At 62.2% G+C, this 20,880-nt stretch overlaps 1 protein-coding gene across 2 annotated transcripts in view; it reads right to left on the bottom strand.

Moving 5' to 3' along the window:
* Positions 1–20,880, bottom strand: part of COL18A1 (collagen type XVIII alpha 1 chain) — a 47,879-nt gene that overhangs the window by 13,918 nt on the left and 13,081 nt on the right. For both annotated transcript variants that reach the window (XM_022597085.3, XM_022597084.3), the window contains exons 3-22: positions 15,624–15,713; positions 14,798–14,857; positions 12,667–12,796; positions 10,255–10,331; positions 9,709–9,885; positions 9,359–9,385; positions 8,161–8,223; positions 7,988–8,074; positions 7,628–7,681; positions 7,315–7,473; positions 6,435–6,497; positions 5,538–5,564; positions 4,276–4,407; positions 3,861–3,923; positions 2,583–2,609; positions 1,740–1,775; positions 1,222–1,293; positions 879–914; positions 526–615; positions 18–47 (exon numbers count right to left, since the gene is read on the bottom strand). In XM_022597085.3, coding sequence (XP_022452793.2) covers positions 18–47; positions 526–615; positions 879–914; positions 1,222–1,293; positions 1,740–1,775; positions 2,583–2,609; positions 3,861–3,923; positions 4,276–4,407; positions 5,538–5,564; positions 6,435–6,497; positions 7,315–7,473; positions 7,628–7,681; positions 7,988–8,074; positions 8,161–8,223; positions 9,359–9,385; positions 9,709–9,885; positions 10,255–10,331; positions 12,667–12,796; positions 14,798–14,857; positions 15,624–15,713 — 1,500 coding nt within the window. The remainder of the gene's footprint in view (positions 1–17; positions 48–525; positions 616–878; positions 915–1,221; positions 1,294–1,739; positions 1,776–2,582; positions 2,610–3,860; positions 3,924–4,275; positions 4,408–5,537; positions 5,565–6,434; positions 6,498–7,314; positions 7,474–7,627; positions 7,682–7,987; positions 8,075–8,160; positions 8,224–9,358; positions 9,386–9,708; positions 9,886–10,254; positions 10,332–12,666; positions 12,797–14,797; positions 14,858–15,623; positions 15,714–20,880) is intronic.

A 20,880-nucleotide genomic window follows, 5' to 3' on the forward strand; every position in this document is an offset into this window, starting at 1 on the left:
CCCGGGGCCGCACGTACCTCGGGGCCCGGCACGCTCGCCAGCGCTCTCTGTGCACGAGTCAGCAGAGCCAGGGTCCCGGAGAAGGAAGGAAAAGGACCACGTTTACCATGAACACTCAACTCCCGTGACATTACCCACACAAAACCCACAAAGAACACCAGGCAGTCAACGTGAAAGACATCGTCCTGGCTTTGGCCTCAAGGTCCCTGAGACGAGAACTGAAGCACCCTCGGGAGTCCGCTCCCGCACTACAGAACCGGCCCAGGACCCTGGGACCAGGTGGCAGTGGCCCCCACTCCCCTGGGTGCTGCGCATGGGGGCCGGAGGAGGCCTGTCACAGCTAGAGCGGGTGACATGCGAGCAAACAGCACGACCAAAGGGCAGCTCTGGAAGGGCCACAGCTTCGATGCCAAGAAGCCCCATGGAACCAACAGACTGGGACCCCCGTGTCTCTGGAGGTCGCCCTACAGGCGGAGGGCTGGGGACCTGGGGCAGAGCACGTGTCCACCCATGCAGGGTTCTTACGTCCTGCTCCGACACGTAGACGACAGGCCCTGGGGGTCCGGGGGGTCCCGGGAGGCCTGGCTGCCCCACTCCATCCTTCCCTGGGTCGCCCTGGAAGAGAGTTTCCCCTAGGGTTGAACAGCAGCCCAGCCCGGACTTGAAGGAGCTTCCGGTGCCCACGGGGTGTGAGGAGACGCCTGAGGGCTGAGCACAGTGGCCCACAAGCCCCCACCCCAGGCAGGGCAGGCTCTGAGCCCGGATCCCGCCCAAGTCTCTGCACCACGTGGGCGGGCACGGGGCAGAGAGCAGCACCCCCGGCCCTGCCGTGCACCTGCCACCCGTCCACGGACACCCGCCAACCCCTGCAAACTCACCTTCTCTCCCTGGGGCCCTTTTTCTCCTTTCGGTCCCTGTGGAGACAGGAGGGAAATCGTTCATCATAAACAGCACACGAGCCCCGCTTCCTGGAGACCCCAGGCCCCCGGGACTGGCCCTGAGTGAAGATGTGGTTTCCCTACATTGACCAAATGGGGCCTGGAGGGTGGGGGGTCAGCCACGCAGGAAACCCCCTAGGCACCCTGGACCGCCGGCTCACGTCCCACGGAGCTGGGGTCTCCAGGCCCTGTGGGGACCCTGAGATACACACTGGGCGCCAGCTCTCACCCAGGCGTGGCTACTTTGGGGCTGTCAGCGCAGCAGCCCTGGGTGGCCACTCACCTGGAGTCCGGCTGCACCATCCCTGCCAGGAAGGCCGGGGAACCCAGGAGCTCCGTCTGCTCCGGCCTCTCCCTGCAGCGGACATAAGGAGAGCACGTGTGTCAGCCGCGGCACCCGGGGGCCACGGTGACCCGGAGCTGGCCAGGCAGGGCTTTCCGCTGGCCACCAGCTCACACCCGATTCAACCTGGTCTGTTGACCAGGTTGAGGGAGATTCAACCTGCTCGGCCTCCTGGGGAGCGCCGTGGGGCAGAGGAAGGGGCAGGGGTCAGAGGACTCTGCTACGGAGCCAGGAGGGAAGGAAAGCTGTCCTGTGGGCAAACCCGGGGGGGCCCGTGGGGGACAGGGGGACAGTGGGAGAAGGACGCTGGGCCTGGCACGGACTCACCCCTGTTTCCTGAGGCCCCAGGCAATGGGGACGAGCCAGGCTCCTGGTCTCAGCCTGGGGACCCCGCCCTGCACCCCAGACCAGGGCTGCTAACGACTGTGGATTTCCTGAACCCGAGGTACTGTTCTTACCTTGGTCCCTGGTGGCCCCATGACTCCAGGATCCCCCTAAAGTGGACAAAGCATTCTGTGGGGCCGCGAGCGCTGGCCAAGCCCCCAGGCAGCGCCCACCCGTCCTCAGGTCACCAGGTGGTCCCCACGCCGCAGCTCAGAGCTGAGGGCCCCGGGCCCTGCGCCCACCCATGTGCTGAGCGCACGTGGCCTGCACTGTCCTGGAAGCCAGGCCACCACTTCCCGCAGAAGCAGGAGCACGCAGGTGACTTCACCTTGAATGGTTCAAGAAAGCTAAGAAGTACGTCCTTCTAAAGAAGCCATCTTTCCAACTGTCTCAAAGGTTTGCAAATCAAAGCAGAACGCTCTAAGAGGCTGGGTGGCACAGCTGGCCCGCGGGGGAACCCTGCACTCCCGGACCACAGCGGGGCCGGAGGAGCAGGGTGGGGCTGCTCTGGCCCTTGCCACCCCCCACCACCACCGGGAAGGGTGGGAGCTGCTGTCCCCCAGGGGCGGGGAGGGGGCAGGGCCAAGCAGGGAGGCGGGGCCAGTGGCAGCGAGAGAAGCACCCAGGTTCTGCCAGGCGCCAGCCACTGCACCCCGGGCTGGGGGCTCCTTCCCTGAGCCCCTCGCTCTCCCCAAGTCCGCACACACCTGGCACGTGTGGAGCCAGAGATCTCGACTCACGGGGTTAGAAAGATGGGACGGCACCACCCCCTGAACCGAGCTCTGGGGACCGTCTCCCCGTTAGGCTTTTCTGTGTTTTGCAAATTTCCCACGAGGAACTTGGGGCCACTGAGCAGTAGCTCCTGGCGGGGAGGGGGTGAGCGGCAGGCGCCCCAGGCTAACACATCTCTCACTGACCTGGACTCCAGGCGGGCCAGGCGGTCCCTGTGGGGGCAGAGAAGGAAAAGGGCCGGGTCGGTGCTGTTCCCGCCCCTCGGGGGACAGCCTTTCCCCGCAAGAAAACGAGCCCCTCTTATAAAAAACGGAAGAAAAGGCCCGCACACCCCGAAACCCCACCAGAGGTGGCCTGTCCTCAGCACCACGTGGCGTCCCACAGATGGCACACAAGCCGGCAGCGGGGAGGGCATGAGAAGTCACCCCAACACAAAGAAACTTGCGTTTTATTAACTAGAAACAAATGCATTTGAACGGATGGGATGCTGCCTTTTGGCCTCCCCAGGTCACTGGCTGGTTTAACCCCACCCGAGGGTCTCCATCACCCTGAGGCCACGAAACAGCCCACAGACCCCTCCAGGGGTCAAGCGGCACTGGAGCTGTGTCCTGACCGAGAGGAGGCGACCCTGCCCTGCGACCTCGCCCGGTCACCTTGGCTCAGGTCTCACCTGATGCGGAGACAGCCGACTGCTACTGCCCCACACTAAGCCGATAACGCATAAAGGGAAAGGTGCTAAATGTAAAGGGGCAAAACCGCTCTATTTCACCAGAGTTACCTCCCGCCCAAGTGGAAATCCTCAGTGGTGGTGCTCAGAACAGGAGGCCCGTCCCACCACCCTCTCGCTGGGCTGAGACTCCAGGGGCCAAGCTGGACACACTGGTTCGAGGTCCCCTAAGGACCCCCAGTGGGGTCTGTGTCGGCCCCACGGGCTCCTGGGGGAGGGAGCCCTCTCTCTGCCCGTCCCAGGCATCCTGCCCCCGGGATGGCCCCTCGTGCGTCCGTCCGGTCTAAGCTCGGTTACCTCTGGACACCAGGAGCGCCAGCTGGACCTAATCCTGACCAGTGCACATGTCGATGGCACAACAAGGTGGGATTTCATAGGAATCCATCCATTTTTCACAGAAAAAGTGTCCCCATTTTTCTTTAACTAAAGTTCTGCTCAGGGCAAAACTGTGCAACTTCCCCAAAGTTAGGGCCATAAAGAGAACTGGACTAGTATTTCCCAGGAAGACCTGTCTTTGGGGCCCATCCTGCCCCGTGGTCATTCAACTCGACCACCCGTGGCATTCCCCACACTGGAGACCAGTGGCCCCAAGGTGGACAGTGTCCTGGAGGCAGGTGGCTCGCTGGCTCTGCAGGGCTGCTCCTGGGCCCACTGGAGGCCAGTCCCAGGGACGCTCCCCCGGACCCCCCAGGCGGCCCCGCCCCCAAGCTGACCAAGCCCAGCTCTGGGGCAGTACCTGCGGCCCATTGGCACCTCGGGCTGTCGACCAGAAGGGGCCCCCGGAGCCTTCCATGTCGTCCTGGAGGAGAACACACAGGGACGCCAGGGTCTGCGTGTCTTCTCATAGGAAGAGACCTGCCCCAGGCTGGGCAGGGATCCAAACGCCCAAGCGGGTGGATTCTGAGGGTGGGGTTGCCGGTTGCAGGGCCCCTGCTGGGCGGGTCATGGGGACGGCAGGGCAGACACGCGGGGCTGCCAGCGCCCCCCATTCAGCGCTCACATGTGGGGACTCTGTCACCAGCCGGGAGGAGCCCAGGCAGGGGTGGCACCAGTCTGGCTGCTGCCTGGCAGTGCCGGTTAGCGTGGGTGCCCGAGGGCACCTGGGGCCGCAGAGCTGGGCTTTCTGGGGGCCAGGAGCAGCGGGTACTCACAAACCCCGCAGCGAGTCCTGGGCCTGGAGGCCCGGGGGGGCCCGGGGGCCCTGGTGGTCCTGCTGGTCCGGGGCGTCCTGCCAGGCCGTGCTCCCCAGGCATGCCGATGGGGCCGGGGTCTCCCTTGCTTCCCTGCACAGGTGGGAGAGGTCATCACCCTCGGCCATCGGGGTGTCCCTAAACCCCAGGCGCCACTGCACTGCCGGTGCACCTGTGTTTTCTCACGAGCATTTTACATCTGAAGAGCCAGGGGGTGAACAACCAGCCAGGAGCTACGCAAACCCCAAGCACCTCTTTCTTTTGGCCTCACCAGACTTTATCCACTTAACACAAAACCACCGAACAAGACCCTCAGGCAGGGGCCTGAGACGCTCCTTCCGGGAGGGGGGGGACTCCGCTGGAGGAAGCAGGGCAGGGGGCCCAGCACCCCACTGCCACAGGGATGAGGGAACCATGAGAGCGCCCGTGACTGGAGCCGGCCCAGCATCTCAGTCAAGACACTCGAGAGCCCTCTCTCAGGTCTGAGTGGCCTTGGTAGCTGAGCATCCAACTCTGGTGTCCAGGATCTCCAACTACAAGTGGAGTCTGGCCTCACCTCTGCTGAATTTCACCCCTGGCTGTAGCCTTTTCCCTCACTGTAAATCTCACCAGCTTTCCCCGTTTATCCCTGAAGCCCGTGCCCGTGTGTGCGTGCACGTGTTGTGTGTGTGTGCGTGTTTACATACCCAAGCCTCTACTCTGAACCTCGTCCCTCCCTCCAGGCCCCTCCAGTCCCACTGTCATCCTTCCCCTTCTCCCCATGGGTTTTCCCGGCGGACGAGTCTGGAGCTGCACCACCACGGCGGCCTCCCCAGTGATGGGCCCTCCCTCCTGGGAAGGCTGCCAGTTTGGCTCATGGAGGGGCTGGGGCGGGCTCCCTAGGACCAGGCCTGTGTGACGGTGCTAGGGACCCACTCGGACCACACTGGGGCCCCAGCAACACCTGACCGCCAGCAGCCCAACTCCCCCGCTGCAACCCCCGGGACCCCAGGGTTGCCTGCCTCCGAGCACATCTGCTCGCGTTTCGTCCCCGAACCAGAACTCGGGTGGAAACGGTCTTGCAGGACAAGCATGGTGCCTGCTGCTAGGGCAGTTCCTGGCCGGACCCCACAATCAGCGCCCGGGAGCTCGATCTCTCGGCCGTCATGCCCTCCCCCCCACCCCCTCGGCTGGCGGGCCCATTCTGCCCAGGAAGAGCGGCGGCACTGGGGCTTTGTCTGTACCTTGGGTCCTGGGGCGCCCGCCTCGCCCTGCGGGAGAAGAGAGCAGTTACTACACAATCAGACCAGGGTGCAGGCAGTAAGAGAGAGCAGACAGCGTCTCACTTGCTTTATCCCGGCCCGTGAGGTCAAGTTTTCCCCTTGTACCAACTACCTCTAAAACTCCAAGTGTCTCCTCTTGGCCCTGGCGCACCCCTGGCTGTTTCCACCATCACCCCTGTTTCAGATGGGGATGGAGGCTCCTGGGAGGCTCAGCCGTGGAGGGGGCAGGGCTGACCTCGCTGAGCAGCAACCCTCACCCCCCGCACCCCCTGGAACCAGGAGGAGAGTCCTTCTAGCTCAACAGCTGCAAAGCAGCAAGCTCGGAGCACAAACGGTTCCCTTAAAACTGGCCTCCTCTGCTGAGCCCAAAACAGCCAGGTTCTCGCTGAAAGATCACAAGGAAGTATCGTCTCCAGGTGACTGTGTGTGCATCTCCCGTGCTCCATCCCCGAAAAACCACATGGAAACCACGGGCCCCGGTTACAGGTGTGTGCAGCCTTGAAAGTTTCTCCATTATCAATGCAACCAAAATGGAAACTAGAAATAAAATGTCCAAATCAAGTAAAGCGTCGATATTCTTCAAAACCATTAGGCCAATTGTCATCACGGAGAAACAGCATCATGTAGCGAAGTCCTGGACTTTTACAGGAGCCCCAGCGGCCGGTTCTGAGCCAGCGTGGGAAGCCCAGGGTTCCCCGGCTGTCCAACCGAGAAGACAGCGGCTCCCTGTTGAGTTAAAGCTGTCACCGCCCTGCCCTGTGGCATTTCTCCTCTGTTGACCCGGGGCCACGCCACCCAAATACCCACACGCCACGGCGCTAGGTCAGATCCGCCCTGGACGCCGGGGGAGTGACTTACAAGGCTGCCTTTCTGGCCGGTCTGTCCTGGTTGCCCATCTTTTCCTGGAGGACCTGGGGGTCCCTGGGGAGAGAAGAGCAGAGTGTGAGGCCAGATGGAGAATGATTTGGGTTAGCAGAAGACCATCTGTGCATCCGGCACCCGAAACGCTCCCGGGACACGGCCCAGAGTCCCACGGCTCACGGGAGACCCACCCACGTGCACAGTCAAGGGTGTCGGACAGCTCTGTTCGGGTTTTTATTTCTTTCTTCCCCCTTTTTAGTTTAATTTGAGTCGCCAATCAAATTAGAGAGGATGAGAAGGGCCACCAGCCCCGCGGGGAGGGGGTGGCCTCGTGTGCAGAGGTTGGGGCTGGTGACCGGCCGTGGACTCTCAGTAAAGGGTCATCATGCCTTCAGCAGGAAACCACATGGCCCACGGACTCTGTGTCCCGAGCACGTTTCTGGGTGAAAACCAGGTGCACACCCGTGGTTCCTGGGACCCAACAGCGACACCTCCAGGCACCTGCCAGGCCACGGTGCGGTGTCCCCAGTGCCAGGAGGGGGGCCCGCAGGGCCCAACGTGGGCCCCTCTCAGCCTCCCATCCTCTAGGCATCAGGGCCAACCCCGTCCCACGAGTCACCCCCGAGACGGCCTCGGCAAGGGCAGGGAGGTGAGCAGCTGTCATGTGGGCACCAGCGGCTCGGCAGCCGGAACCACAGGGCTGCCCACACAGGTCCCTCCCACCCGGGGGCCCAAAGACGGGTGCCCCCCCGAAAGGTTTTGGGGGGGAGGACGGAGGTGGTGAGGGAGGCTTTCACCTAGACGGAGGAAGACCCCACGTTCACTGTCCCCCCGACCCGGACGCGGACACGGGCAGATGAGGGGAGGCGGGCCTTACTGGGGTCCCAGGAAGCCCGGGGGGCCCATCCCGCCCAGGCACTCCGGGAAGGCCTGCGGGTCCGGGGACGTCCGAGCTGTTCATCCCGAAGCGGCCTGGCTCTCCGGGCAGGCCTGGGACGCCAGGGGGCCCAGGTGGGCCGGGGAAGCCTCGAGGGCCCTGGACACGGAAAACACAGAACCGTCACGGCATGCAGCACCGGCCGAAGGATGCCCACTGCCCCCCACCCCGCCAGGCCTCGCCGCCGCCCAACGGGCTCCGCTGGTGCTTGGGGACGTCAGGGCAGCGGCCACCCCGGCCAAGGGTCACTCACGCGGAGGCTCTCCAGGTCACCACCAAACCCGGACCCCTCCATGTCGATGAAGGTCTGAGGGGAGAGGCTGAGTCACCAGAAGCCCAGACGGCCCACCTGTGGTCAGCCGGCAAGGCCGCACCCCTGCGCCGAGCTCCCCCTCGAGCACCGGCCCTTGGCGCTAACTGCACAGGACTGTCACAGTGACCTCGAGCCCCCCGACCCCCAAATGAAAACACCCGAGGCAGGGCAGGGACCAAGTGCCCGGGGCCTGCACACGCCCCCGGGAGGCCGGTTCCGGACCCGAGCAGTGTGGCGTCGGAAGCCGAGCACGACCAGAGGCCCCTTAGCTGGGACCTGGGTGGAAGAGGGAGGACTCACCAGCCTGTCAGGTCTGAAGGAGGGTCCGGGTGGCCCCGGAGGCCCTTGGGGTCCTGGGGGTCCCCTCGGCCCAACCCCAGGATCCCCCTGGGAACAGAAGACCCCTGTCACACCGGGGTTCACAGCCTCACCTCGGGTCGCGCCCGCCCCACGCCCAGCCGGTTACCTCTCACCTTCTCGCCCTTGGGGCCCATGTCTCCCGGGGTTCCTGGGAAGCCCTGCGGCCCGGTGTCCCCCTGGAAGACAGAAGCCAGAAGGCTCGGTCAGGAGTAGGCCCTGTGCCCATCACCGGCCAAGCCACCACCGACACGCGGCTCTGTGCCTACGGAGATGGCGCTGTCATGGGGGCCGCAGGGGGGCACCGCCAACCTCGGAGATGCGAGGCTGCCACCAGGGAGCAGCGGCCTGCAGAGGTGACCTCGGCGTCCCGGGGACACCAGGCTGGAGGGTGGCACCCTGCCTGTCGCGTGTGTGCGTGCTCGCGTGTGCTGAGGGGGCGCTGAGGAAAGGAGTGCCTCCGTGGGTGCTGCCTGGGTGAATGGGTGGAGGCCACGCGGCCGAAACGGCCCTCTATGTGTTTGAGCGTCCGCACACAGGGCGCGTCGACTCGAGGCCCCAGCGCACCCCGATCCAGGAGCTGGCTAATCCAGTCGCCGGACCCTGGATCCCACACGTGCACACACGCACCGCGTTCTGCAGAGGCTCCCCACAACGACTGCGCCAAGCTTGGTCCTCAAGCGCAAAGAGGCCGATGAAGGACAGGCTGAGTCCACATGAAACGTCCCCGCCGTCCTTCCTGACGTCCCCCCGGGCGTCTGCCGTGTCTCCGCTCAGTCCTGAGAGCCTCCCTCCCTGCCTTCCCGTCACCATTTGTGGGTCTGTCGTTTCCCAAATCTTTATTTGAACCCTCTTGTGTCATTTTATTCTTTTATTATCAACGAATAGCATTTGTTGATTTTTAAAAATCCAAACGGTCTTAAGATAGAAGCTGTCTTATCCACCGTGACGGCTGACGAGCCTGTGGTTTCTCCTGCAAGAGTCTCTCTTCTTCTCTACGTGCTGTGTCCCCACTGCACCGCCCACCCCTAACTTCAGGCTGTTCCTCTCTCACCTCTAAGAATCTGGAAGCTTTACTTTCACTTCTTTCCTGGTAGCCTAAACGTCTCAATACACACGCATAACTTTATATTTTTCTATCAACCGTTAGACTTATATTTTCTTAACAAAAGTTGCATTTTGAAAATGGCTTCATTTTGAAATCTCTTCAGTTTGTTGAGCTTAAAAACAGTCACTGGGTGGGAAAGAGGGGGAGCCTGGGGACTCATGCAAACGTCACAGATCACACAGGTTCTGAGAGAAAAGGCAACTTACAGGTTTCCCATCTTCGCCAGGATCACCCTGGAAAGTGTGGGAGAAACCATCAGTAACAGAAAATCACACCTGACCCCACCCCACGCTGAACATGGAAATGGACCCCTGTCCCCCCAACCCCTCTGCTCCCACGAGAGGGTGGCTCTCTGCACGGGGCTGGAGAACCTTCCGTCCAGGGCACTGTGGCCGCGTCCCTGCCCGTGGCCCTGGGCTGGCTCTGCCTGCCCCCCGGCTACCCTCCCGCTGCACCCAGGGAAGGAAGTGGCCGTCCGGAGCCCCAGGACCCTGCTGCCCTCTCCCCTCTGGCCAAGCCCCCACCCCCGGCTGGACGAAGCGGAGACAGTACTCACGGGCTCGCCATCCCTTCCGGGGGCGCCATCCTTCCCCGGGGGCCCCGGGGGTCCCTGCGGCCCGGGAACGGGCTGTGCATCGGGGCTCTGCACGGCCGGCCCTGAGGGACCCTGGGGACCGACCGGGCCAGGGGGACCCTGAGCGCCTGGTTCTCCTTTCTGCCCCTTCAGGCCTTGCTGGGGACGAAGAGGAGAGGGTACAGGCTGGGACGGGGGCACACACGCTCGCCTGCGTCCTGGGCCGGGCCTGGGATCACACAGCGGCGGGGGGGGGGGCACAGACAAGACAGGCGCAGGGGACAGGCAAGGGGACATGCTTGTGGACGCACACGGGGCCGGCATGGTGGTGCCAGGACGCCCAGCGTCCCCTACACCCGCCCTAGTGCTCTGGCTGGGGAGCATCCCCAGCCGTGGACACCCAGTGCTGCTGGCGCCCGTGGGTACAAGGGGGCACAGAGGACGGCTGGGAGCCCCAGAACTCTGTCAGGGTCCCCGGTGAGCAGAGCAGGGGCTCTGCCTGCTCTGGGGTCCCCGTGGTGACCTCACCTCTTTCAGGCCGCCCCCAGGGCTCCACTCGCCCCCGTCCCACGTGGCGACTGTGCTCAAGCTGGGGAGGGTCTGAGCTGTAGGAGGCAGAGGTGGCCGTCAGACCGTCCCCAGGCTGCCCCCGGCCTGGCGCTCAGTCCTGGCCGGGCCCTGAGCCCAGGCTCCAGCTCCGACCCTGCACTCGCATTTCTCCTCCTGTCTGAGGGTCTGCGGCATCCTCGCGACCCTTCCCCGCTGAGTGCCAGGTGGCGGCACCTGGGAGCGAGGGCCTCCAAGCCTCTGGCTCACGTGTAGGAAGTGCAGCGCTCTTCTGTGCGGTGACCTAACCCAAGTCTCCCCTCGCGCCCAACTGCGTCCCTGTGGCTTCCTTTTGGGGGGTGGTTACGGTGGCGGTTCCAGGACCTGTGGAGGGTCGGTCCACCCGCCAAATCCGGCCAAAGCCAGCCTCAGCCCAAGCTAAGGACGGTTCCCACAGAGCTGGGAAAGCAACAAAACGGCACAGAGAAGAGTGCCTGAGACATGGACGCTGGCCCCAGCACATCATCCTGCGTGTCCCCCTGCCCCCGTCTGCGGGTTTTCCCTCCACTGGGTGCAGGGTGGCGCCTCCCCTTTGTGATGGACAGGAATTTGGGGGTGGACTTTGAGGCTGTTCCCCCGAAGCTTTCATCCAATAGCGTCAGCACCACTGAGTCAATTACAAAACGGGATTCAAGCCGCTTTCCAACGTCCTGCTTCCTGAGGGGTCTGTGCCCTTGCGAGGTCCTGATCTCACTCTGACAGTGCCGGGCACTGAGCTTGGGGGCTGGACAGGACCTAAGTTTCCAGGGTCGTGCAGCTCTGGGGGACGTCCGTGCCCGTTTCCAGAAGAATTCAGGGCCACAACCCCCCACGCCCACCTGCAGCTGCCCCTGGGCTCGCCCTGCTCAGTACCCGAGCCAGCGGTGCCTGCTGGGGGCACTGTGGCCTCAGCCAGCCCCATCCCACCCCCCGCAGACCCGCCAAATCACAAGTCAGCCACCGGAGGGCACCCCATCCTGCCCCAGGACACCTCCCAGGCCTCTTCCTGATTTAAGGCAAAATTAAAATTCCTGCCTCAGAAACATTTAAAACCGCAAAAATGTCGCTCAGAGAAAGCAAAGGCCTAAATAAGCCAGAGGAGACAGATCCTGAGTCCCGGGTCGGAAGACTCAGCATTAGCTGGACGCCCAGGCCGGTCCCCACGCTGACCTGCAGCGTCCAAACCCTGGCAGCCCTTCTCGGAGAAACTGACATACGGATCGAAAATTCACACGAGACTGCGAAGCACACAGAACGCCAAAGCAGCTTCGTAAATGCAGCGCAGGGCTGGAGGCCGCACACCACCTGAGCCCAGGCTGATCATAAAGCCAAGCGATCGGCACCGTGTGGAACAGCTGTGAAGACGGGGACACAGGGGCCGCAATGGAGCAGAGTCCAGACAGACTGGCACGCGCGCACAGCTGCTCTCAGCAAAGGCCCCGGGCAACGCAGAGGCAAAGCACAATCCTTCCAACAGACGTGCTGGAACCACGTACGAGAACCACGTCCTGTGGATCGCAGGCCTGAGTGAAAACCTAAGACTGGGCCGGCTTCTCAGACGTGACACCAACACCGAGACCCATAAAGAACAAACTGATAACTCTAATTTCATCCAAGTTAAAACCTTGTGCTCTCTAAGTCACTATTAACAAAATGCAAAGATAAGCCGCAGACTGAGAGGATATCTGACAAAGGAGTACAGAAGATAAAAGCTCTCAGAAGTCGATAACAGGAAAACAAACGGCCCGTTAAAATTCGGGCATGAGACTGGAACAGATTTTTATTAAAGAAGATATGGGAATAGCAACTGAAGGGAGACGTGGGCCCTGTGGCAAGCAGCAACCTTCGTGGGCACCGGCACGCGGCCACGGGCAGCTGGGCACGAAGACACGGTCCACTTCCCAGGGTAGCCCGGGCGTCCGAGCCTGTGCACCCTCTGGACTGCGCGTGGGGGGAGTCCCTGAGCCCCCAAATGCTGCCCTACTTTGCAGAGGGCCTGAGCAGAGGCACCTCTGCACCTCTTCCCCAAAAACCAGCTCTCACATCCTCCTGGTGACCCCGCTGTCCCCAGGCTGGGAAGTAGCAGCACCCTTGGGACGGTCCCACAAATCCCTCAGGAGCAGCAGAAAGTGAGAAACAAAACACAGGAGAGACCACATCCACGGAGCAGCTGAGGACCCGCAGCCAGGGCAGCGAGGGGGTGGGGCAGGCATGGGCCCTCCCCAGCGGGGCGTGCGTGTGATGGACGGGAGCCCCTCCTCTGCCACACGGACACAGACATGCGCTGGGCGCACACACTGAATGCACACGCACACCCCACTGACAAACACTCACACCACCCCAGCAAAGCTTTACCTCCTAACGAAGACACCGTGGTCTCCTCCTCAATTTCCTCAGTTCTGAAATCTTCCTGGCTGCCCACTCCAGCCAAGGGTGGAGAAGTGACTGGAGGGGCCTCGGGCAGCCCGGGTCCCAGGGGTGCGCCCTGGGGTGAGAGTGGGAAGCAGCTCTATTATTCAGCGACGCGTGTGGCCCGTGAGCGCTGGCAAAGCTGTCAGGTTTACATGCGTTCGGTTGTAAAATGAGATGTTTATGGACTGCAGGGAAGTTATTCTTAAGCCACCAGAGACTCTGTCACAGACAGGAAGAAGCTCTGGCCCCTCCAGAGCCATTTTCTCCTGGAAACTCTGTCACAGACAGGAAGAGGCTCTAGGCCCCTCCGGAGCCATTTTCTCCTGGACAGCTCAGGGGATGGGGGTCTCCTCGCCCTGCAAGTCGGCAAGTCCCCAAACCGCCACACCTGGAGGGATGGCTGAGCGCCGGCCCTCCCCTGCCCCCTGCAGGGCCCAGGATGGCCCCTCAGAGACTCAGGGAGCCCCAGTTCCTGCCTGTGGTCTGGACAGTGACGGGCACGTAGCCATCACCATGTTGGACGCCCACAGAGGGAGGGAGCCTCTGCGTTCACTGCACAAGGGGAGGGGTGGCCCTGCTCTGTAAGCCCACTTCCCTGTCCCCAGAGGCACCCGGAGCTGCGAGGACGTGGGCACAGGCGCAGTGAAGACGCTTCCCGTGACCAGCCGTCCACACCTGGCACAAGCTCCCTGGCAACAGTGCTCGGGAGATGGTGCTGGTCTAGGTGCCCGGGACGGCATGCCTGTGAGGCCTGTCCAAGGGCTCCCCCACTGCCCGGTGGGCAAGCGGCACCTGGCGCTGGACACCAGGCCTCCCCCCTACAGCCACAACCCTCCAATATGGGGAGGGTCCCCAGGGACCCGGAGCTGGTCAGCCGCTGACACCCCAGACCCCGTGGGCGAGGGAGAGCGAAGGCACGGAGGACCACGGAGAGTGCGCAGGGGGTGCTGAGAGGGCGAGGGTGCCCTGGACCAGGCTGGGCCCCGCACAGAGGCTTCCCCACGGCCCCTCATCCCTCCCATACTGCGGCCTCGGCCAGATTTTCTGAAGCAGGAGCTGGCAGGGATGGCTTCCTAGTTAGCGCACTGCAGGCCAGATGACTCTTTCCATCTCTGGCTGCCCCCGCCTCCAGTCTGTTAGGAGAGGCCCCGTGGGGCTTCCCTGGTGGCGCAGTGGTTGAGAATCCGCCTGCCGATGCAGGGGACACGGGTTCGTGCCCCGGTCCGGGAAGATCCCACATGCCGCAGAGCGGCTGGGCCCGTGAGCCATGGCTGCTGAGCCTGTGTGTCCAGAGCGTGTGCTCCGCAACGGGAGAGGCCACAACAGTGAGAGGCCCCCATACCGCAAAAAAAAAAAAAAAAAAAAGAGAGGCCCCGTGGCTGCAGCGCTTCACGCCTTGGCACCGGCACAGTGGGGACGCCGCCATCACCGCAGTTTGTGCCCAGGGCCCCTGGGTGGAGATGGCTGAGGAGTGGACGGGCCACATGACCCCCAGCAGGGCCGGCGTGGGCAGCACCCTCTGACACCCTCCAGGGGGCGGCCGCGCGCCAGAGCCAGCACGGCTCCCCGAGAGCTGCCCTGGCCAGTGCAGGGAGTCCCGGCGTCCCTGGCATGCGGGGGGCGGCCAACCGTCCACCCCAGGGCAGCCCAGCACTCCGTCCCATCACGGCCCCTCAACACCCAAGCCCTAAGAGGAGGCGATCTGTCCAAACAGGAGAAGGCAATGTCCCTGTCACGCCTGAGACCACCCCAGCCCTGTGTGTGGCTTTGGGCCATGTGGGCTACAGAGCGGGGTTGGCCCCTTAGTCCCTTACGGCCCCACAAGCTGACAGGAGACGCAAACAGATGCCAAGGTCATTCAGACAACCGCACGAGGTCTGGACCAGACACCGGATTCGAGAGAACATTCCCCCCAGAGGAGGCTCAGCCAGAAGGCGCGCTGGCCACTCAGCCAGAGCTCTAGTCCCCCGTCTCCAGCGGGAATTTGTCTTGGCCGCCCAGGGAGCCCTTAGAATTCACACACGCGTGTGCACACATGTCCCCGACACCCCACCCTGAGGGCCCCGGCACTCACCAACTCCTCCCCGATACGCTCCCAGGTCTCCGCAAGCCCGCTGCCCAAGTCTCCTGACGCCTGCAGGGTTGACAGGAAACAAGCCAGTGACCGAAACCCCCAGCCCCCCGGGAGCTCGGGGCGGGGGGAGAGGGCGGGCTGGGTGTGGGGGTCAGGGTGGTCCTCGACAGGGCACATGTCCATCAGACCACTTAGAACGAAAGGCCCATGGGGAGCGAGCTCAGCGACTGGCCGGACACACAGACCCGCACGAAACGCATTCCTTCCTCTCGACGGGTCATCCTGTCCCGGGACGCTGTCCTGGGAAACGGCCAGGGACCCTCGGGGGCTGGGACTCAGCGTGAAGGTCATGCCCCCTCTCGCCTGCCCTGCTCCCTGCACACGGCTGAGACCTGGGTTTGCCCTGGGGACACAGGTCTCCTGCCCGTCTGTCCTTCACACACCAGAAGTGGTGTGCTTTCTGCCTTAGGTGCCACGGGACAGTGTGCATGCACACACACACACACACACATCTTTTGCTCTGGTGACTACTAGTGACTCTATCGCCAACTGGCTATTCTAGGGGTGATTTTTAATCTTTAGGTTCTGTAAGTGTTTTTGTGTGGAAAGTTCTAGGCAAGGGAGGTTCTTTCTCAGGTTACAGGTAGATAGAAACGTAATCCCAAGTAACATCGACCCAAAGTGGGATCTTTCAAAAGAGACCTTTCTGGCCCCGTTACTTCGGGTTTCCAGGCGAGGCCACCCCACTCCCTGCCTTGAGTCCCTCCTCCCACAAGGTGGGGGCGGGGAGGGAGCCCCTGCCTGAGCCCGGGCAGCGGCCACTCACCCTGTCGTCGTCGTCCTTCTCATCCTCACCCAGGCAGTGCAGGGGGCTCACCTGCGGGTCCTCACGCAGCCTCAGGTCCGAGACCAGGCCCTGCACAGAGGGGAAGGTCAACAGAGGTCCCAAGGCAGGAGGTCCAGGGCGCAGGGAGACCCCGACTCAAGCTGCAGCCGGCTCGGAGCCTGACACGTCTGAGGCCAATTCCAGGGGTGGCGCCACAGCGGGGGACGCCACAGAGGGTGGCATCACTCCCTCCCTCCTTCCCTCTTTAGCACGAATGCTCATCACCCGCTCGCGGGCTCCGCGCTCCCTCCATGGCCCCAGCCCCACACTAGGTGCCAGGACACAGCACAGACACATCTCTCGGGTCCCAGTGCAGAGAACAGGTCAGCAGTGTGCAGTGTCCTTGGAGGCGGTGTCCCCTCGGGGCACGAGGCAGGCAGCACTGGCCGGGGGGAGGTCAGGGCAGCAGGCACGGAGAAGATGCGGGACACCCGCTCCTACAGAAAGCCCAACGCTGGGGCAGGGCCACCACCAGCTGGAATGGCACGATGGCCAAGGACCTCAGCCTGGCTGCGCCGGGGCCTTTGCCATGAGGTCTCCTGTTCCCCAGAGGGTGACACAACCACAGGTTCTGAATCGCGGCCGAGATCTCAGAGACACGTGCGTGAGGCTGCTGGACCCCGGGCCTTTGGTGCTCTTTCTAGAAGCCTTCCCTGCCTGGGAGTTATGAGTATTTACACGTGCTTGCCTGGTATTTCTTTTGTTTTCATTTTAATCCATGGGATTTATCAGTGCATCTTCTCCTGAATAGAGACCACATTTCATCAAGTCTAAGATGCACACTTTCACAGCTCTTAATACAGACCAGTTTAGGTCAGGAGCAGGCAAACTTTCTCAGTCAAGGGCCAGATGGTGCATATTTCCAGGTCTTTGCTGCCGCTGCTCTGCGGCTGTGTCGGGAAGCTGACCACAGACGGTTGGTGGACGCTGGACGCAGCTGCTCCCACCAGACCGTACAGGACACTGAAACATTCACACCTCACAAAGTACTCGTCTTCTTTTGGTTTTTGCAGCCACTTAAACATGCAGAAGCCTTTCTAGTCGTGGGCTGTATTAAAATAGGCAGCGGGCAGGATGTCCTCAGGCCGTGTGCCGACCGGTCAGGTTACTGTTTACCCCCTAAGTGCCCTTCACACTCCCTTTATCACTGATCCCCCGTCTCACGGCCATCCTGCTCCACGCGTGACCACAAGCCGACAAACACCCCCGCATGTCCCCATGAGCCCTTGCCTGAGGGCTCCACGCCTCTCTCTGGGCCCAGCTCAGGCCACCTCCTCCAGGAAGCCCCACGGACTCCCTCCCAAGGATCAGCACCTCCGGACCCCAGTTCTGCCTGGCTCCATACTCCCCCTTGCACCTCCACTCCCACTGATAGAGGCCTACAGGGTAGGACACCCCACCTCCCTGCGTGTGTGTTTGTGTGTACACATCGCGTGTGTCACATGCACGTGGATGTGCACACGTATACGTGAGTGTATAAGTGTGTCGTGCAGGTACGCGCATCATTGTGTGTGAGCGTGCACACGTGGGTGTGTATGTGCACAGGTGTGTGTGCATGTTCAGGCGAATGAGGTCAGCTGGCCCAGCTGGGGGGCTGAGGGAGAACCCCACAGCCCCCAGTTACATGAGGTCCTCATGTCTCCAACACAACTCCCAGCCAGGCCTGCGAGGGGGGGGGGGGGCGGAGGCCAAAGACACAGGCGGAGAGGAGGTGCAGGCGGGGGGTTTCAGCTCCGCAGCGCACGTGGATCGCCCCCCTTTCTCAAGTGAGGACGGGGGCTGGCCTCAGGGGCGGTGGGCCCTGCTCGGGGCTCCCAAAACTGCTGCGGCCTCACCAGCCAACGGGGGCACCAAGTCGCCAACAATGGCGTCCTGTCACTGGTTGATCTCCGAAGGTGGCGAGAACAGTGTCCATTGGTGGGAACACGGGCCATGTTCACTGTTTTCCCCACCTGACCGCAGCTCATTTCAGAAGCTCTAAGGCAGAAGTGCCCGTGGCTTCGTGGCCAAGGCCCATCCTGCCTGGTGAGCCCCTCCTGCAGCTCCGACCCTCACACCATGGGAGGAGGCTGCACGCTTCTCACACTCAGGATGACCAGCGGTTCCAGAAGGTTCTGCAGGATGGCCTGGCACGGACCAGCACCTGCCTGGTGATGTCTGGGCCTCCAGGGGAAGCTGACAGACCACAGGGCAGGGGGGCAGGGGTCGCGGTCAGCACTGCCGTCCAGGAGCCTGTCCCCTGGCAGGCGGGAGGGAGGTGGCAGCGTCTTCCCTGAAGTGACCAGGCATGTGGAGCGCCGCCTCCCTCAGTCTGAGGTTAGCCCATTGCTTCAGCTGAACCAGCGCAGACACCTGTGTCCAAAGCTGAGTCCAGCTTTTCTGCCCTTCACATCCAGCTCCATCCTTGCCTCCCCTGGGTCCCCCGTCACCGGCCCCCTGAGAGCAGAAAGCCACAGTCTTCTCTGGAGCCTTGAACCAGCCTGCAGAATCCCCGCAAGGCCCACAGTCAGGGTGGAGCTGGCCCCTTCTCACGGCAGCCATTGGGGACCTGAGGCTGTGTCCAGGGCTGGAGATCACTGGAGGGACACAGGATGGCCTGACTGACCGCGGGACTGTGTAGGCATCGGGGTCCCTGGGCCCCGTGTGGTACGTGGATCCTACGGGCAGAACCTGGTTGCGGGTAGAGGAGAGGCTGTGAGGGGCTGGCGGCCTGCAGACCACCCAGGGTTGGAGCTCCGGTCTGAAGAGGGACGGTCCACCCAGCCGTGATGAGGGGATTCGGCCATGGGCAGTGGTTGGTCTGTTCCCCCCTGGAATCCTGAGATGCTCCAACCACCAGGGAGTGCAGTGAGATGCTGGGAGGGGCGTGTGGAGGTTCTGTGTGTGGGAGGGCACACGTGTGTGCATGCACGGGGGTTGGTCACTGGGCTCAGGTCAGTGGCAGGAGCATGTTGGGGATGGAAATTCTCGGCCCACCCACAGCCCTGCTGGAGGAGGGACAGGGCGTCTCCAGGCGACAGAGAATCACGCCAGGGGCGGCACGAGGGGCCAGACGTTCCATTTCTAGAAAGCCACACTCTGGGGGCACTTCGTGTGTGACAGCGATGCGGGAAGGTCACGAGGCTCCCGGCAGGCAGAGGGCATCTGGGCATGACCGTCCCCACACGGACACTGTCCCGTGAGGCGAGGGTCCCCACACCAGCCGGCATCAGGCCAGCCGGGAGGAATGGGGAGCAGGACACGCCCGAGGCCACGCTCAGCTGGGAAGACGCCAGCAGCACAAAGGCCACAAGACCCGCTGCACACACTGGACGGACTTGCAAGCAGAGGTTGTGAAAGCCAGACCGTTTGAAATCTGTCCTGTTGCTGCTTCACTAGGGCCACTGGGCTTAGAGTCGTGTGCAGACGACCAGAGCCCCACGCCGTGAGAGCGCATCCCTAGTCACTGGTGCTGGGTCCATCTCCCTGGGACCCCAACTCCGGGCACCCCAGCGTTCTCCAGGGGGCCTCCCACACCCCTGAGGGGTGTCTGCTCCATCTGGAAGGGCCGTGTCCCGGCCCAGGGCAGTGGGGCTGAGCAAGCCTGGACAGGGGGTGGGTGGGCCGCAGCCCTCCTGGGCCTGCTTCGCCCGTCCTCACCCCCGGCCCCTCCCTCCTCTGCTGGCTGACCCCCAGGTTGCCTGGTCCCTTGTCACCTACCCCGGCTGTCTCTGTGATTGGCCCACACCACCACTGTCCCATGTCCCGTATGTCCTGAACTGAGTGGCTTCTGACCAGCTTCCCGTACCAAGTCCCAACTCCTCAACCATTCGCGTCAAATTCTATTACAAGGAACTCTCTCCCCATTCCTCCATTTCATGAAGTCAGGGAATTGCGTGACTGCTGCAGGACTGTGACCAGTTACAGCACGGGTCCAGGTCAGTTCAGATGACTGACAGAGGAGTATTGGGAGAAGCTGGTGACAGTGACCTCTGGTGCCCCGAGCTGTCCCTCAGTCAGGGGCAGCAGGTCTGGTGTGGCTGGACTTGGGGGCCACAGCGAGAAGACTAAGGGGTGTCAGAGGATGCCAGCACTTTCCCTGCCCGCTGTGCTCCATCCTTGGGGCCAAGCCTACCCAAACCTAGCGTGGCTGGTGGGCACCCTCTTGGCTTCAGTGGGCCAGTCACTTATTCCTTATATAACGTGGCCAACAAAGCCGCCTGCTGAGGAAAATTCATAGCCTCCAGTGCCCTCATCATAGAACAAAAGCAGTGAATGTTCAACACGAGGTGCACAGCTGGGCCGTGTCTCTTGTTCCCAAGCACAGTCTTGCCCTGGCCCAGTACCAGTTTCGGACGAGGGTCCCAGGAGGTCTGAAAAAACAGATGACTAAACCTCAACAGAAACCTGGGTAAAGAGGAAGGTGGCTTCATAAAGAGAAAAGCCAACGGGAATGAGAAAACAGGAACACTTTCAACAAAGAGAAATTAAGTCGAGAAAATTCAACTACATAGTGTTTGAAATAGTTAAAAAAAAAGAATGAGGTCAATAACCACTGAAAAAGAATTGGAAGTAACATATTAAGCAGACTGTTGCAACAACGGGGTGGAATTAGGGATTTCCCAAGAAATACTTATTACGAAATAAGCTCAAGAATAAGAATGAACGTGAAAGACCAAGGACATTCCTAATTTTTGTGATGGGAGAAAACAACAAAGGGTCTGCAAGGACCTCAGGAAGGGGGCCGGGCTGAGTGCTGGGTGGTCGGCGAGGGGCTGAGCACCCTGCTCCGGAGACCATCGGTGGGGACACCCTGGCTCATTCCGCACCCGAAGCTCTGTGCTCATCTGGGCCAAGTCTTTGCAGTCACACTTGTGAGTGTGCTTCCCCAGGAGTCTGAATTCAGAAAGGCTGACAAACCCTGTCCTAAACCCATCTTGTCTACTCCTCCCCCCAGACAACACGCTTCACCTCTCACTTGGCTGGAGTCTGATCAAACTCCCAGAGAGAGATTCCTGGAACTGGAGTCCGAGGGGACAGAGGAGCCACACCACACTAGACCCAGCTGGAAGTGGCATGTTACAGCAGGGGGAGGGGCAGCACCCTAACCCTGGTAAGCAGGGCTCCAGACAGAGCCGGACAGTCCCCTCTGCTTCTGTCTCTCTAATCTTCAAAGATTTTTCTGGGTGTCTATTCCAGGCCAGATTTAACCACATAA

This window comes from Delphinapterus leucas, chromosome 4 (assembly GCF_059928025.1).
Source record: "Delphinapterus leucas isolate spDelLeu-1000000601 "Yukka" chromosome 4, BTC_Dleu_Yukka2, whole genome shotgun sequence".
Taxonomy (NCBI): Eukaryota; Metazoa; Chordata; class Mammalia; order Artiodactyla; family Monodontidae; genus Delphinapterus; species Delphinapterus leucas.